This window comes from Larus michahellis, chromosome 1 (assembly GCF_964199755.1).
Source record: "Larus michahellis chromosome 1, bLarMic1.1, whole genome shotgun sequence".
In the NCBI taxonomy this organism is placed as follows: domain Eukaryota; kingdom Metazoa; phylum Chordata; class Aves; order Charadriiformes; family Laridae; genus Larus; species Larus michahellis.
This window is the reverse complement of record NC_133896.1, coordinates 65,952,165-65,969,789: the sequence shown is the minus strand read 5'-3', so window position 1 is coordinate 65,969,789 and position 17,625 is coordinate 65,952,165. Positions and strand designations below refer to the sequence as shown.

The 17,625-nt window shown below is 42.7% G+C and overlaps 1 protein-coding gene across 7 annotated transcripts in view; it reads left to right on the top strand.

Annotated features, from left to right (window-relative positions):
* Positions 1–11,196, top strand: part of RESF1 (retroelement silencing factor 1) — a 48,197-nt gene extending 37,001 nt beyond the window's left edge. For 6 of the 7 annotated variants that reach the window (XM_074583183.1, XM_074583166.1, XM_074583219.1 and 3 more), the window contains one exon: positions 5–11,196. In XM_074583183.1, the coding sequence (XP_074439284.1) occupies positions 5–147 (143 nt within the window). In that variant the 3' untranslated portion in view covers positions 148–11,196. The remainder of the gene's footprint in view (positions 1–4) is intronic. The other variant, XR_012586536.1, reaches the window with a different exon arrangement.
* Positions 11,197–17,625: the final 6,429 nt, after the last annotated feature.

Sequence of the window (17,625 nt, the reverse complement as noted above, 5' to 3'; positions counted from 1 at the left end):
TCAGCTGAGGACAGTATTCCACTTGATACAGCTATGCAGATCCTGGATGGAGATGGTGAGGCTCTTCACATTCCAATCAAAGACTCAAAAGAGATGTTTCGGACCTTCAGGAAAATGTATCTGGAAAAAAACATGCAAAAGCCTTGAATAGCACTCTTGTGTCACAGGTCTAATTCAGTATCACTGGGGGAAAAATGCCAACATTAAAATCCTTTTTTTCTTTTAAATTTCTGAATAACTGTAAAAAAAAAATATATTTTTTTGGGTGTTGGCAGTGTCATCTCCCCCCCTCCCCCATTTTGCCTCATTTGTGAATGATTGGGATCTTATTCCGTATTTATTGCACAAATCCCAAATACGCTTTAGTGGTGAAAATGCCATTGTATTATTTTTTTGGTGTATGTGAATTTTTTTTTTTAAAGTTACAGGAGATCCTGACCAAAAAAACCTCAAACACATTTAAATTGTCATAGTCTGTTTTCTTTTCTCATTCTGGAAAACTTGTCGTATTTTCCATTGCTGGCAGTAGAAAAATATTCCTACTGGAAAGGAATTCCAGTGGATTTCCAAGCATTACACCTTTATTTTCTCCTTATGCTTATTTTCTACTATGGTAGTCTGATTGATGTGCTTCTGACAAGACTTTCTTTTTTTGTAGAATCTTTCTTTTCTCTTTAGACTGGGAATACAAATCTAAAATCCTCAAACATACAGATCAGGGGATACCATGAAGTATTTATGCTGCTACCCAGTTTTCTTACATTTCTTTTTGTGGAACTTTGTACAAATTGGACTCTAAGTCCTTCATCTGAACACAATGCTGTAAACTGATAGTTGACCGAAGACTTCGTGCTTTTTTTTCACTCTCAGCTTTCTTTACACTTGAAAGAAAAGTGTGATTGTTGAAGTGCAGGGAGTTTGAATTCACTCTTGTCTGGACTACCTTGCTCACTTTAACCAGACTGTAATTAAGTTCTTTGTAAAGTGTTAGATGATGTTTGACTACACTTTCACTGTAACATAAGAGTTATATTTGTTGCTGGATATCTTTTGTTTAAGTGCCTTTTCATTATTGTTCAGAATTTTGAATTGAGTCATATTTTTCCAGAAATTTGGACTTTATTCTTTCTATCTGTTTAAACCTTTATACTGAAAGTAAAAACTGTAGATATTTCACTGAACGATTTTTATACTTGAAATAAACTTTTGAAGGCTATGCCTTGTCTTTTTTTTGGTTTAAAAGTATAAATTTGTGTTTATTGCAGTTAGTTAAATCAGCATTGAAGATATTCCCGTAGACAAAGAGCAGCTTTAAAATAAGTGCAAGATCATCCTTCTTAAAAAGTTTCATAGTTGCAAGTGAAAACTGGACTTGAGTCCAAGCTTTTTCTAATGAACTCCTAACAGGATGTACTTGTCCTTCAGAAAACATAACAGAATGTTTTTCTTTTCAGCATCTTTTTTTATTTTTTTTTCGTCCTGCTCTGACTTAGAGTTGGGAATTGATTGGCATGAGTACTTAAAAAGCCTCCAGTACTATTTCATTCCTGAAGAGATATGCTTGTAGGCATCTTGGATATAATTACCCAGTAGAGCATAACATTATCATTTCCTAGCCTTATCTGCATGCTGAATTAAAAATTGGCTTTTTTGGGAGAAGGAAGTCCTCCCTATCCATCATGTATTCATTTCTTCTCTCAAACCAGGGAACTATTTGGGAGGTTTTTGACTCCCTTCCTGCCTGGCACAGCTATCCTGATAACTTAGACTTTTTTTTTATTGTGTTGGGGTTTTTTTCTGGCTGGATGCCCAGCTAGTAGTCTGTGGAGAAAGTTACCATTGGAGAATTTTGTAATAATGTTGGAACTCTGATAAGGTTTTATTTTACATTGTCTTGGGAGTTTAGCACCTGTATTATATTGCCCGTATCAAGGAAGGTTCATTGTAGCCTTAAGTGTACCCAGTACGAACAACACATAGTTCCTGTCAAGAATTTATTTGGGTTTTTGTTCTGCATAATGATACATGAAGCTGACTTTAATGCTTGAGTGAATTCTTTTCAATAGGAAATTATTCAATCTATTGACCCATGATGATTATATTCTAAATATTTGGAGAAGCTTACTTAATGACCCTGGCACCCAATAAATGAGAATGCCAGTTTTGAGTCTCAGTGGATACAGCTACATCATCTTCCTCTCTTATACCAAGGAGTGAATCTTGGCTCTGTGACCATGTTTACATGGTGACTTGTGCCTACGCTGCTTTGGTATGGATAGGATCTTTGGGATAGACTGGCCACATTCTTTCTGCTTGGTTCATGTGTTGGCTCAGCAGCTATCCTGTACGGTTTTGCACTTAAAGTACTTAGCATTTATGGCTGGCCTCTACCCTGTGCTGCACTGACTGCATCATTGCTGCATGCGCCTGCATGCTAAGAGGACTGTGCCAGATGTTCTTATTTTATTGCCGTTTCTCCTGCTCCTTGTGGGGCTGACTGAAGCCATGATGCTACAGCAAGCCCTTGACCTTGGACAGGCGAGATGCTGACATCCACCTAGATGTGGCTACTGTGAAAAAATGACTACTATGTTGTTTGAAGCAAATGTGAGCATGAGGGCATTCACTAGCAGTGAAGGTACTTACCCTGGATGTGACATGTGCCTGTTGTCTTGTGTGTTGCCTGTACTTGAAAGGACTTGTAATATGAATGTCACCAGTGGGGTTACTTTGTACGAACCTGTCATGGCTCTGAGAGCACTAATAGTTTTTAATAGTCCCGATCATCCATCTGTGGGACATCTACTGCCACCCCCCTGCTCTGTGGGCCCAGGAACTCTAAGTTCAAGCCAGGGCTTCAGTCCCTGCCTGAGTGATGTTCAGGGTCTGCCTGTTACAGTCATGCTTCTGTGTGGGCATGGAAATTGCCTGTTGATCCAGACCCTGACCCATGGATGGTCTTCCTGCCTGGACTCAGGTTATGTTATTACTATGAATCTGCCTGTCAATCATGACTATGTCTGACCCTGGTTACCGTCATTGGATCTGATCCTAGCCTGCAGATTGACTTATGAGCTTCTCATTGGCCTTCCTTCATCACTTCAAGTTTGTCTGGTGATCTGGACTCTGGCCTGACCCTGGTTACCATCCCTCTCTTTGGGTGCTGTGGGGATGAGGCCTTGGCTGGTGAGGCCCCTGCCTTACCAGCTGTGATATCTCCCTCGGCTTCTGGCCCCTGGCCCTCGGGGAGCTGTTGGTCCTTGCTGAGCCCTGACAGATAGAAAACTGGAAGATGTGGGTGTGGAACATCCTGTCCTCTTGGTGTCTATCTTCTCTCTTTCCATTCCTTTCTAGGAAACTTTCTGTGTCAGTAGGAAGAGCTACCACTTTTATCATTCTTGCCTTTGTGCCCTAAGAGAGTCATGGATGAGGTTCCTTATAAATGTAGAAAGATAAATGTCATTTGTCACCCATTTTCAAAGACAAGAAGACAGCCCACAGAACTACAGGAGGCTGGGCTTTTTCTTTGGGTAGATTATAGAATAATCCTTGAAGCCATGACTACCCAAGTACAGTAAGGATAAGGTAATTTGGAACAGTCAGTGCGGATTTAGAAAGGGTAAATCACACCTGAACAACCTGATGACCTTTTATGATGAGATGACAGATTCTGTAGACAAAGGGAACGTAGAAAATGTTGTTTACCTTTAACAAGGCTCTTGATGTAGTTTTTAATGGTATTTTTGTATCCAAATTGGAGAGACATGGTTTGGATAAGTGACCTACATGGTGGAAAATCAGCTGACCAGCTGGACTTGGAGAGGGATACTGTCTGTGATCAGTGGTACAAAGTACAGCTGGTATCTGATTACTTCAGCAATTGATACTGGGTCTGTCATTGTTCACCGTCTTCATTAATGAATTGGAGAATGGGATGTAATGAACTTTTGCAGGTTTGGATGGAGAAATGGGGTCCTCAGGAAATTCAAGAGTAACTTTATGTGGAAGTTCAGGAAAGGCACGCAGGGTGTTTCCCAGAAAATGCTTAATCCCAGCAGGTGAAACGAGAGGTACTCACACAAACTGGTTTCTAATGGAGTGATGAGGCCGTAGCCCCAAAGGATGGCCTGTCCAGCAGATGCCTATCTTCGGCTTCAGGCAGCAATGCCTGCGTAGGAACTGGGCTCATCTGCTCTAGGACCTGATGAGGAGCCTCTGCCCTAACCATCTAGCGAAGTGATGTTCGAGAAGGTCAGTAGCGTGGAAGTCTGTGTAACAGCAAGATAGCAAATTTGACGTGGTTAGTCGCAACACTGTTATTTCCTTTGACCAGATATGAATGCAGGTGCCATAAATTCAGTGGCCATTTACTTCATATAGCTGTCTTGACGTGTTGTAAGTCACACCCACTGTCTTGCCATGTGTCCAGACATACAATGACATAGTCCTTGTAAACTGAGAATAGAGTCAGTCATCAAGAAAAAAAAAGAAAAAACACCAAACAGAAAACAAACATACAGGAAAATATGCATTGAAAAGTGCTGGGCTTGGGAATTTGGAAAAATGTTATCACCACATTTAGTGTTGATAGTACTTTCCTTCCCAGGTGTTGCAAGTAATCTTTTTTGCTACTGATGCCTCATTAGCTGAGTGCTAGACAGGTGTGTGCTCTTTCCAATCAAGAGTGATTTTCTTGGTGGCAGACAGGTGGGTTGTAATGTAGAATGCAGCCTTTATTCCAGAAACCTGGTCCTTTAAATTAAGCTTTCCTTTAAACTTGGCTGTAGCGGCTACGCTTACTACCTCCCCGTCTCAGTCCTCCTCTCTGCCTTCCTAGACCTAAATATTTTGCCCTTACTTTTGGAAACCTTGCCTTCATCCTCGCTTCGTTTCCCTCCTGGGACTTCTTGATGAATTTGCGAGGTTGCCATTGCAACCTTGTTTTTAAAAAACTTTTTCTCTCATCTTGCTGGCCTCCAACTTGTCTTCCTCTGCCTGCAGGCCTCCAGCCTGTTTTCATCCCAGTCTTGAAACTTTTCCTGGGCTCTCGCTCCATGGTTCAGGAGCTGAACCATGCAAAGCCTACCTCATGTTTACACTTCTGCATTTAAGCCAGGGAGCTTTTGATTTTGTTTGCTGTCTGTTTATCAGTATTATGACTACAAGAGGAAAATGGTTCCACGCTTCCAGGTCTTGTGCTCATTACTATAACATCTTCTAGCTGAGAAGAAAAGCAACTGAGAATGTTTGCTTCCTCCCTGCAGGCTTGGGCTGGAGCATACCCATGGCAGTGGGAGCTTTGGAGCGCTTAGCCTTGAGTCTCAGCAAGTCCCCATGGGCACGTACGAACTGATTATCCAGGCTAGGATGTTCGGATTTTGTCTGCTTACCCACTTTTTTTAGGGGGTTAGTGGTTCTGAGGGAGATCAAAAGGTGCACAGCCACACCAGCAACCCATGGTCCTGGTTTCCAGCCCTTCATCGTCAATAGAAAGATGCTAAAGTTTCCCAGTGAATGCAGCACAATTTTTCTAGCATTTTCTTTGAAAGGTCTGAGCTATTTCTGAATAAACTTTAAAAATAACCTGAAGCTAAGTTCCATTTTTGTGGCGTTTCAGTTAAGGCAGTTAAAGTTTGGTACTCTGTGGTGGGTTGACCCCAATCAGCAGCTAAGTACCCACCAGCCACTCATTGATGCCCCACCTCACACACAGCAGGATAAGTGGGAAAATAGGAGCAAAAGCAAGAAAATTCATTAGTTGAGATAAAGACAGTTTAATGAGTGAAGGAAAGGGAAAAAAAAACAACCAACAAGTGATTGAAAGGCAATCACTCACCACCTCCCACCAGCAGATCAATGACCAGCCAGTCTCCGAGCAACAGCTACAGAAAGACTATTCTCCAGTTTTATTGCTGAGCATGACATCAATTGCTGTGGAATATCCCTTTGGTCAGTTTGGGTCACCTGCGCTGGCTGTGTCCCCTCCCAGCCTCTTGCCCACTCTCTGTGGGGGCAGAGTGGGAAGCAGAAAGCCTTGAGGCTGTGGAAGCACTGCTCACCAATTGCCAAGACACTGATGCGTTAGCAACGCTGTTTTAGTCACAAATCTAAAACCTGGCACCATACGAAGAAAATTAACTACATTCCAGTCAGGCACAGTACATTGTCAAAGATGGACTAAAAACTTCAGCTATGACACTTGTCATGGAAAAACGAAGATCCTTGTGGCTCTCTGGAAGCACCTCAGTCCTGGTGCAGAGACTTTGTGAGGAGGACACCTTCTTAAGGCTGTGATGACGGACAGTGGTGTCTGTTAAAGTTCAAATGAACGTGGGCCTTGCAGTCTTCAATGGTAAAGGTAAAATTCACCTCAGTATTTTCATTTAATGAACAGGAGGAAGAGAAAGATGTCTACCTTTACGGTCATATCATGGCATAAAGTGAAAGACATTAATACAGTGTAATGGTGGACTTTGCCAAGGTATCTGTTTTCTGTAATGTTGCTTTCTATGGCTGCATACATAAGCATTTTGCAGCGCTGATTTGTTCATACTGCTCCTTGGGTTTCTCCATGCGGTGCTAACTGATGAGCATTGCTTGTTGATCTGAGAAAGCCGGTTTAGATTATTCACAAAATTATTTCAGTCTTAAAAAGTAAAATTTTACACCTCAGTGTAAAATGACAGAGGTTTCCTGTTTCTGTTTCGGTTTTGCATTGCTATGGCACTAATAATTCAAGTCCGTGGGAAACAAACCCCTGTTTGAAAGTGTGTTAGTTCTGTAAAACAGAGCCTGCACTATTGTGCACCTCCAGCCCTCCCATGTTCCCTGGGGGACTATCCTCTTTCCTCCAATCTCAGTGCTATTAAAAAAGTCATAAATAGCATTCTCTTCAAAAATAAAATTAAAAAATAAAGTCGTCCTGCCATAGCAACACTTGTTGAATAGAGGACAAGCTGAAAGCCATAAACTGTAATCTTTGCAACAAAATAATCCCACAATAAATCACCAGAGAAGATGGTCTTCAGACCAAAATGTGGAGATATAGCTAATAAGGAGTAAAAAAATACCCTGTATGTTAATTGGCCAATAGTGCCTTTCCCTTACATTCCATTAGATATTTTACGGAAAGAAATTGGCCTGCCACGGTGCTTTCACCCAGTAACTTTGGACTCTGTTGACCAATATTAAGCAAAAACTGTAGAAGATAACATAGATGAGAAAAATTATGAGTCCTTCCTTCCCCCGACGCTGCTGTAAAGACAAGGAGAACTGAGCCCTCAGGTTAGCCCACAAATCAGCATATGTGTGGTTCCCAGCTAGCCAGCCACAAGACTGACTTCCACCCTACCAGGAAACAATGTGGGATGCAGTTGGGGTGCTGTATTTGGGTGAGGGAAAATATGGGTCTGAACAGGGAATACTGTAGAGAGGTGGCTGATGGCAGTGGTGGGGGAACATTTTTTTGGACATGTTGGATGCACTTTGTTAATCTCACTGCTTACAGTACTTCTCTGCCTGTCTGGTTCTTTATTGATTTAACTACTATGGGAAAATAATGGAAGATGTCGAGGAGGATTGTATAGATACTCAAATGACTTGCACCTGGGGTGTCAGAAAACACATATATCACACTAATCATTGTTTAGTCTTATGTGCTCAACAAGTAGAACATCTGCACTTAGATAACATAGGCTTGTGATGGACTCAGAGGCACCTTATCAAACATACCTGAGATTCCTGCCCTGCTGTCAGAGAAGATCAAAGCACAGTGGAAAACTACGCCTGCTTGAATCCGTGATACGCGGGCAAGAACAGCAGGTTTGAACTCTCTGTCTTGCTTGCAAGGACTCTCTCTAGCAAGGACCGAGCTCCGCGCTGCCTGCATTTCCACTTGTGTGCCTCTGCCTGGGTGCTGCTTCAGAGATCCCCCGGTTCACAAGGTATCGAGATTAAATTTACTCTGTGCATTTCATCTGTGGTTTTGTCGTTGTTCCTGTGTCCTGCCTGTGTCAGCTCATACAACTGCATTCATTAAAAAAATACATGTCTCTGGTGCTTTAGAAGTACAAGACTGTCCTGAATCTCAGGCACTGCAGAAACAAGGTACGGTGTTGGCAGAAGCACTAGAAGAAGCCTAGACAAGGAGAATTTATTGCAGGATTCACTTTTAAACTGAACCAAAATTAAGTTTGGTGTAGAGAGGTGCTTGCTCATACTCAAAAGACATGAGGAACTAGAAAGAGCAGTACCAATACAAACGTGAAAGATGTTGGTTAATCCATAGTGTTCTCTCAGGAGGACTTTGAGGAACAGACAAAACAATGTAGATTGGAAATAACAGACTATAAATACAATGGATATGAATGAAGACTAAGATAAATACTCTACCTGTGCATGCAATCATTCTACAAGTAACAAGAAAAAAGACTACTCTTCTTAGACCCCAGCAGGAGATAAATTGTGGCCTACCATGCAAATTCATCTTCTAGGACATTCAATTAGAACAAAAAAAAATAAATTGATAGGCATAATAGACATATTCTGTAGGTGGATGGAAGTTTTCCTAATACAAACCAGCAGGGCCACGACAACAGCTCGTCAGCTGGTGGAACAGGCATTTTCCTTTAAAGAATTATCTGCAGAATCCTAACTGGATCTGGCATCGCACGTTACAGGAAACTTATGCAAAACTGTCCATAAATATAATGTGCACGAGATGCGTATTCCTTGCTGTACCCAGTTCCTAGTGCAGGAGGAAAAGACAAATGGAATCATCGTACAAATATTAAGAATCCCTGTATCAGTCAAACAGCAAAGATCATCTATTTCCAAATATGAGCAAATATCAACAGACTAAGAAAAAGGCGGCAACAAGATAGCAAAAACCATATAGGTTAAAAAAAAAAAAAGCACATTTATTTTCTGTTCATTATCACAACTGGCTTGCTGAGGCATACTGATGAAGGGAAAATTGTCCGATCTTATCAACAAGGAATAATTAGTTCAGTCACAGTTATCCTCAGGATATGTCAGGGGCTGTTACACATTTGTAATTTGTCAAGCTCTGTAAGCAAATGTCCGTTAATGTAATTTGCAGTTTGGGTTCAATGATGCCATATTCAGTGGGTTGCTATTACTTTAAACCGCTCTATGCAGTTCCAGTCTCCAGTGTATTAACTTCATAGTGATTTTGCCAATATTGGAATCTCCTTGATAAATTGCCGTGACTGATAAATTGGCCTCTGTTCATTCAGGCAGCTGCTCCGAGGAAAATACCTGCAAGGAGCAGCATTATGGCTACAAGGAGCACCTACAGGGAGCAGCATAAAAAGCCTGGAGACCATCTGCTCCATAGAAGAAGCAGTTTGGATATATACATAAATGTCGCATGTTAACACCAAACCTCTTCTTGTGGTCATGCTGGCTTGGCATAGCAGAGGACCAGACACGACTGTCTCTGGTACTGTCTGCTTCACCTGTGGGCATCTCCAGCAACTCCAATGTAACTGGGCAGCTCGGCAGAAGAGCCAAGAAAAGATTTCCCTAGGGAAACCTGATGTTGTTCCTCAGCATTTCTGCTCTGCATCTCATGCAGCTGTGGTTGAACCTGTTCTGGTGTACAAGTACATCCAAAGCAGATTTATTCTCTGATAAGACCTTAAACAGCTACAGACAGGACTTAAACATGTGTGAGTCCCTAAACCTTAAATTTTCAAATGTCGTTATGACAAAAAGATAGTCTTTATAGAAAATGTATGGGAAGGAGAGCTCAAATAAAGTACTAAACTATGACATGCTTTAATATTTGCAGGCGACCATATATATAGGTATATAAATAAGGTTAGTTCTAAGGGTTTAATGTCTCTGTAAACTTTGTTGATTTTGTGGTATTAATGTTGAAAGATGTCTTTCTACTCTGCTATAACAATATACATTCTGGGTAAGTCACTGTTGTCTCTCACACAGACAGATTTTGAAAAAGCTTCACCCTGATATAATGAGCAATATGAAAGAGATGTTTAGTAATGACTGTATCCTGAGGATACCTGTACTAGATTTGTTTGTGAACACTACTCCCAGAATGCTTTTGACTCGTATTAATTTGGCACTGAGATGATAAGTTTCCTTACACCTTGTAAAAAAGGGCTCCCAGGGAAAAAAAGCGGAGTAAGATGAGAAGTCCCACTGCTGTCTGGTGGGGATGCACTCTCTGCAGGGTTAGTGCAAGTGGCTTTCAGCTTTTCTGTACTCCTGGGATGTTTTTTTGCAAGGGAGGTTGTTTTGCAGAGTTTTCTACAATGTTTTGATGAGAACCTCGCTTACTCCATTGGTCTGTGTGTTGGGAACAGGAGAAGGGTCAAATGCACAGTCAGTGATGACTAGATGTATGGATGCTATAGCTGCAAGTGCTGTTTCCTATATGGACCTGGCCAGGGGTCTTCCTGGGATTTCAGCAGAAGAAATCCCCGCTGTCTCTCTGGATCCTTGTCTGCTGTGTAACTCTTTCTTGGTTGTTACACGAATTCATGATTAATTCTGGTGTGGATACAATTTGCAGAAAGCACAAAGTGGATTGAAAATACGCTGTTTTCCTTCTTGAAGATTCTCTTTTGAAAGATCAGCAGTGACTGAGAAGGCAACTGCTTGTTGAATGAACTTGAAATTAGCAAATAAGTGTGTTTTTGGAGGGCTCCTTCATTTAGTCAGGCTGAGATGTCCAGTTGGTTCTGACTCTAGGCAATGTCCTAACGAGAGAGAGTCTGTGAAGAAATCTGGAGGGTAAAACATCATAACGGCATGCTGGTGGTTTCTTATGTGATTAATAAGATGCACATGTGATTTTTTTTCTGATAGTAGGTATTTAATTTTCTATTGGGAGTCAGTGTGTTATGCCCCACTTAGAAAAGAGGGAGGTAAGTGACTTAGATTCGCAAATCCCCAGCGGCATGGACTAAGTTGACAACTCTCAAGGTCCATATACAAACTTCTATTAAATTCCCGCAGTGATTAATACATGTCTTAACTAGGTCCACGATAATTGGTTGGGTGTATAACAAATTATGGCAAGCAGTATGGTATGCCTTGTGTTACTTATCAACAGATATATGACAAATTATGGCAAGCAGTACTTAACAACAGATGTTCAATGTATTATGGCAAATGGTAAGGTATGCCTTGTGTTACTTACTTAACAACTTCAAAAGAAAAGAGAAAAGAAAGAGAAACAGAGGGACAGAGAGATAGAGATAGATACATAAAGAGATCACTGGTCCAGGTTCCAGCGTTGATCCTGCCAACGGGTGGGTGGGTGGGTGTGTGTAAAAGTGCTCTTCTGTGTATCCCTCCACTTATTTTCTCCTTTTATCAATATGACCTGCCCCATTGCTATGGAGCACTTTCGTCTCAGGTTTCTCCCCCCCAGGTGATGTGTAGCCTGATTTGGGTGGAGAGACGAGTGCTAATGGTGATGCATGTTTAGCATGGCCTCGATAATCTTCATTAGCATATACAGGGGTGTCAACTTTAATATGCATTTCGCAGATAATGAGGCAAAGGTCATTTGTCAGGCACAGTAGGCTTTCAAAGAAACGAAGAACTATGCAGATTCCTGTTATCTTGTCCTTGCCGAAGAAAAGTAGGGCTGTCCTATCTCCATAGGACTTTCCCCCCTCCAGGCGCCCCTGGTCGTATCCTGTGCTCTTTAGGCCCCCTGCACGAGTTACACAAGAAATAAGTTACACAAGAAATAAGCAGGCGTAAGCCTTATCAGTTCTCTGAGCAGAAGGCCTGCATTATCCAGGCTCCACATCATCCATCCCGACTTTTTGTGTTTGAGACATTCCTCAGGAAGGCTTGGAGTGCCTGCTGCCCCTCCCCTTATCTCTCACCATTTGTTTCATGCTTCCCTTAGGCTGCTTCTCTCAGTCTTTGTTTAGGGGAAATTACAAGTCTGTTATACAGTGGCAATGTTTTGGCAGTGGGGAGGCTGCAGGGGGTGCTTCTGTGGGAGGAGGCCAGGAGATGCCCTGGCTCCAGCTGGGTCCACAATGCACCCACTGCAGCACACAGGTGACCCCACCACACAAGCTGGTGGTGCCTCTGGGAAAACATGTTTAAGTAAGGGTAGAAAACACCAGAAAGAGAGAGGAGGAAGAAACAAAAGAGTGAGAAACAGCAGAGGGAACACCAGAGTTGGAGGAGGAGGTGCTCTGTGGTGGAGCAGATATTCCCAAAGTAACTGATGCCCATGGAGGACCCACACTGGAGCGGATAGATACTTCCTCAGAGGGACTGTGGCCCGTGGATGAGCCCATGCTGAAGCAGGTACACCCCCAAAGAGACTGCAGGCCATGGAGGACCTACACTGGAGCGTAAGAAAGAGCAGCAGAGAGAAACTGCTATGTCCTGCACTGCGTGTTGCCTTAGCGAAGGTTAGAGTGTGCCCTGCAGTGGTAACAAGGTGGGAGGAGAGGTGCCTGGAGTGATGGAGTGAAGCTGGGCCTGGGAATGGGGGAGGAAAAGTGTTTTCCCTGTGTATAAACGTTTGCTTCTTTTTTTGAAACAAAAATCCAAATCACTACTCAAATATTTATTTTAATTTATAATTAATGAAGTTAAATTCCCTGAGGCAAGTCAGTTTTGCCCACAACAGTAATTGGTAGGTGATCTCGTGATCTCACTGTCTTTATCCCAACATGAGTTTTGCCTTTCTTTTTTGCTATTTCCTCCCCTATGCCACTGAAGGATGAATGAGCAGGTGGTGGTCCACCACAAATTTAAAAGGGAAAATCACTACGCCTTGAGGGAGCACTAAACTTCTTTGTGAGAGTAGTGCACAAGGAGGTGAAGAACATAAAATCTACTCCTTGCCCATGGCCAGGATGCTGCATTACCAGATAGTCCGTGTCCTCCAGTCCTAGGCACGCTTTAGCTTCCAGGATGCCCAGAAGCTGTGACACCAGTGCTCAATGTGTAACATTACCTATAACCATAGCAAAAGGGCTGTTTATTGCCCAAAAGGGAATGATAGCAGAAGCACAGCCTGAAAACCCATCATGTGATTGTATGTGTTGGAGGGTTGTTGAACTCTTTCTACAAGCAAAGCTCAGAAAGCCCCCAGTAACACTGACCGTAGTTCCTATGCTGTGAGCTCATCTTTTGACACCCCTGAGGGTTTCTTTATCACGTAGAAGTAGAGAAACCTCTAGCAGGGGAGGGGATGGCAGCTTCCATTCCTGCAGTTGACTGTCCATTTTTCTAGCAAGCAAAGAGCCCCCCCAAAAAATCAGGTTTTGATTTCTTCTCAAGGCTGTGTTCACCACCTCTCATCTTTCTCGGTGACTACATTCTCCTGTCCCTGTGTGAAAAGCATTTAAGTTCCTTTTGTTAGCATGCCTAAAATAGAGGGGTTTCCTTTTTATTTTGTATAAGCAACACCTGTGAATCTTAGTGCTTTACAGTAGAGTGAATTGGACACTTAGAACTCTGCTGTGTTTTTTGCTAAAGATAATTTAGAGAGGCAACACTTTTACTAAATTAGACCAAGTCATACCAGTTGGAAATAGCATGTCAGGACACAGTTTAGAAATGAGACGCATCAGAAGGGAGAAACAAACCAAGACTTCCCCCCAAAAATGAGCTTAACCACAAGTAACAAAATATGTATATCCACTTGCCTTATTTGGGAGACTTGGTTCTGCGTATTCATGATAAGATTATGGAAGGAGAATTCTGCTCTGAAATATTTTTTCTCCTGGCCTGAATTATGTTACTCCAGTGGTCCATTCAAAAGGGACAGGTTTCTAGAAAGAGCTTGGTGCTGGGCAGGTTAGCCATCATTTCCAGGAGACCTGCCACCTCTAGCGAGGTCTAACACAGACTTAATTTCCAGCTTATTTTGTATCTAGTACATATACCAATTTCTGGACTCCTTATGTCCTTTGTGCATCATATCCTGCTTAATTTTCTTATTATCATTGAAGTCAATCTAAATTCTTGGCAATTAATTGCTGAAGAAGATGGGTTTGTTTAGAGCAGGTTGTCTGAATTCTGAACTTTTCTACACACAGCTTTTGTCTAGGATTCAGCCATGAATGTGACAATGGGTCTGTTTCCCAGCTAGGTCAATACCGTAGCCTCTGGAACAGACTTTTTCTCAGAGTTTTTGGCAGAGGGTCATTAAAATGGTTATTAAACTGGAGATTTCTATTAAAAATAACCTCAGAATGCACTCATGCAAAAGGTTTTTGATAGAGCTTGTGATGTGAATGCAGAAGCGCAGTTTTAGAGAAGAAAAGCTGTTCCATACTATTAGGTTCTGGTTTGGAAATTGTTAGACTAAATAATGTTCAAAGTCTCACTCCTTTCTGTTGTATGTCAGTGGCCTCATATTTCTCCTTTACAACTTCTGACAAGTCATTTTCCCTTCTGTCTCTGTTTTTGTAAGAGAAAAGCTGGAGGCAGTGGAGGGTCACAGATCCTTGGTACAGGAAAGTGACCGTTGAGCTGAGGTGGGCCGTTGACAAAAGTGCCAAACCAGCACAAACATATTTACCATTTTTCTGATGAGACAGAGACTGGCCAAACTGCCAACTTAGTATAACTGTAAAGCAGTAATAGAATTGCTGGCCTGGCATTAATATATTTAGCTAATTGCTGATTTAACATCTGGTAGACCGTAGGGTTGATGTTGTGAAATCATTGTGGTTAAAACAGCTGAAGAGCGAGGGTGAAGTGGTCGGTTGCCTCTGGGGGAGCCTGGGGAGCCGACTCCTCAGGAAGGCAGCTCCAGGATGCGGATGGAGCGACAGGTTGCCTTTGGGATGGATTCAGAGCTGACTCCCTGGGGATGATGAGCAATCTGGCCACATAAATGAGGAAGTACAGAAGGCCACAGGTCACTGAAACTGAGAGGATAAAAGAGAAAATCAAAGACCAAGAGGTAGGCTCAGCAGAAGAGGATCAGCATGGAAGATACCACTGTCTGGGGATCCACAACTACAAAGGCTGACATCTTTTCCAGGCCACCTTGATACATGAGGTGGGACAGCCCTCATAAGCATGGACCCTAAGGGCCAACAGCTGCATCTTGCAGACCTTCTTGAACTGGGATAACTCAGGATTTTGGCAATGCTTGGCATGCTAATAACACCACTTTACTAATATTTATCATACCTTCATACTGCTAAGTTTATCATAGTTACATACTTGTTAGGTTTAGGCAAACATAACTGGCATAACTGTGTGTCATGATTTCCTTATCTCTGCAGTACTTGGGTTTATTGAGCAATTTCTCAGAGTAGGAGACTGCAAACAATGTGGGGTTGGAGCCTGGAGAGGCAGGGGTGCCGTGTGAAAAGACAGACAGACAGATGGCCAGTGTGCTCAGCCTGTAGAGCTGTCTTTGAAGACTGGAGGGGTATCAAAGGGCACCTACACCACTTACAGTAAATCTATAAGGGGATTTATTTTGTCTTTCACAGACAAGAAACTTATTTCTACCTTACTGTAAGGAACAGAGTTCCTTTCCTAAAAGAAAGGAAAAGACATTCTGCAGTCACTGGTTGGCAGTGGGGAGCTATCCTGCCTGGGAATTACAGTAACCCAAAGAAAAAGGGATTATTGTGCAAAGTGATTAATATGGAGAGAATGAAATTATTGTAAAAGAGGGATTCAGAAAGGAGCAATCCCAAGAGAACCGAGTGAGAAAAGGCAGAAACTGCAGAGGAGGGAAAAAAAAAGTGGTTTAGCTGCAGTGTGTGGATTTACAGTGCAATTACAGTGTAGTACTGAACTGGGCTCTGGCTATCACTGCTACATCCACTAGATGACAGTGTGGAGACTGCATTCAGCCCGACAGCAACATCTGTCCTTTACAAGCCCGTTGGCACTGTCTCACCGCGCTGCTAGAATATCAAAGTTTGCAATGTGCCTCTGCGCATACCCAGGGGCTTCGCGCGTGTCCACGGAGAGAAGGTGGTCTCTCGGTCGTTACTAACAATAAAAGTAATGGCATGAACGGCCATAACTGGCATGGAAGAATGAACTCACTTCTCTGGCACTGGCTGTTTTTTTCCTAAGCCTGGAGGTCTGGGGACTTGGGTTAAATTGGGGAGTGATGATGGAAGGTGAGCTAAAGGATGAAGGGACAGCCACCATCTCTCTGCTGTGCCGTGCAGCCAGTCATGCAGGGGGACAGACTTTTTAGCAGGGCCTGTTGCAATAGGACAAAGGGTAATGGTTTTAAAGGAAAAGAGGGTAGATTTACACTAGATACAAGGAAGAAATTTTTTACAGTGAGGGAGATGAAACACTGAAACAGGTTGCCCAGAGAGGTTGTAGATGTCCCAACCCTGGAAACATTCAAGGTCAGGTTGAATGGGGCTCTGAGCAACCTGATCTAGTTGAAGATGTCCTTGCTCATTGCAGGGGGCTTGGACTAGATGACATTTAAAGGTCCTTTCCAGCCCAAACTGTTCTATGATTCTATGCGTCTGTGTGCACACCATGAGCTCTCCCCATCGCTGCCTCAGTGCATACCCGCAGCGTGTGGTGCCTGGCCCAGCCGTCCCCCAGGGACCACCGACTGATACAGCAAAGAAAAACCTGGAAGGAAGAGACTAGAAGACAGCGAGTTGACAAGGACTAGGTGCACGGTACGGTTTTGGCTTCTATGGCTTTTCCAGTTTTGTATGAAGTAATGGGCAAATCAAGGTGAGAACGCCTGGGGAACACAGCAGGTTTCCTTTCATAACGCTGGTTTCTCCACACAGCCTCTTTCCAGCTGGGATGTGGTGCGACCCTGTGTACAGATATTATTACTGTAGCTGCAGTGTGAAGGACCACTAAAAGTTATGACTGAATATTTAATACTCAACTGGGATTTACACTACAAGAAAAAGAAAATTGAAGCAAAGACTGCATATGAATCAAAATCAGTGCAAACTACGTTAATGTAAATAAAGCTATATATAAATGTAATGTAATTTTTATGACAACACTGCCTGTTTTGAAAATGTGCTGTCAGTATGCAGGCAGGATATAAGTTAATGAGTCTGCAAACCTTGGTTGCTGTGATTAGCCTTGCTTTCAGTTGATAGGTGTCATCTTTATTGCTTAGTCCTCTCAAATACCCTTCATTTTGTCAGGCACCACACATTTTCACCCCAGGATTGTCTAAGTTTCACGCCAGTTCCGTGGGTTGCTCTCCCCTCTTTCTTGCAACATTAATGGTTTTTAGTTGTGCTGCCCGGAGAGGTTGCAGTGGTGTCTTCTCACGGTGGCCTCCCTGGGGCAGGAGCTCTGTGGGGGGCTACAAACTGTCCGATTGCTGTCTGTGGGGCTAAGGTGATTGCCCCCTTCCCTTCTGCTCCATTTCTCCCCTATTAAAAAATGCCTTGGTTTGAGAGACATGAAATATTAATCTGTTGTGTCATTTATTGTAGCGCGGCTTACCACGCACTGGAATCCCAAAATGCCCTGAATTTTGTCTTAGCCTGATACAGATGCCTTGAAACTGGCATTTGGCAGTTGTCCTGGTGATTTTATAACAGCCAGACTTTTAGGATTTTTGATTCACGTGCTGCAGAAACTTTTCCTTATATGGGATAACATGAAATTCTA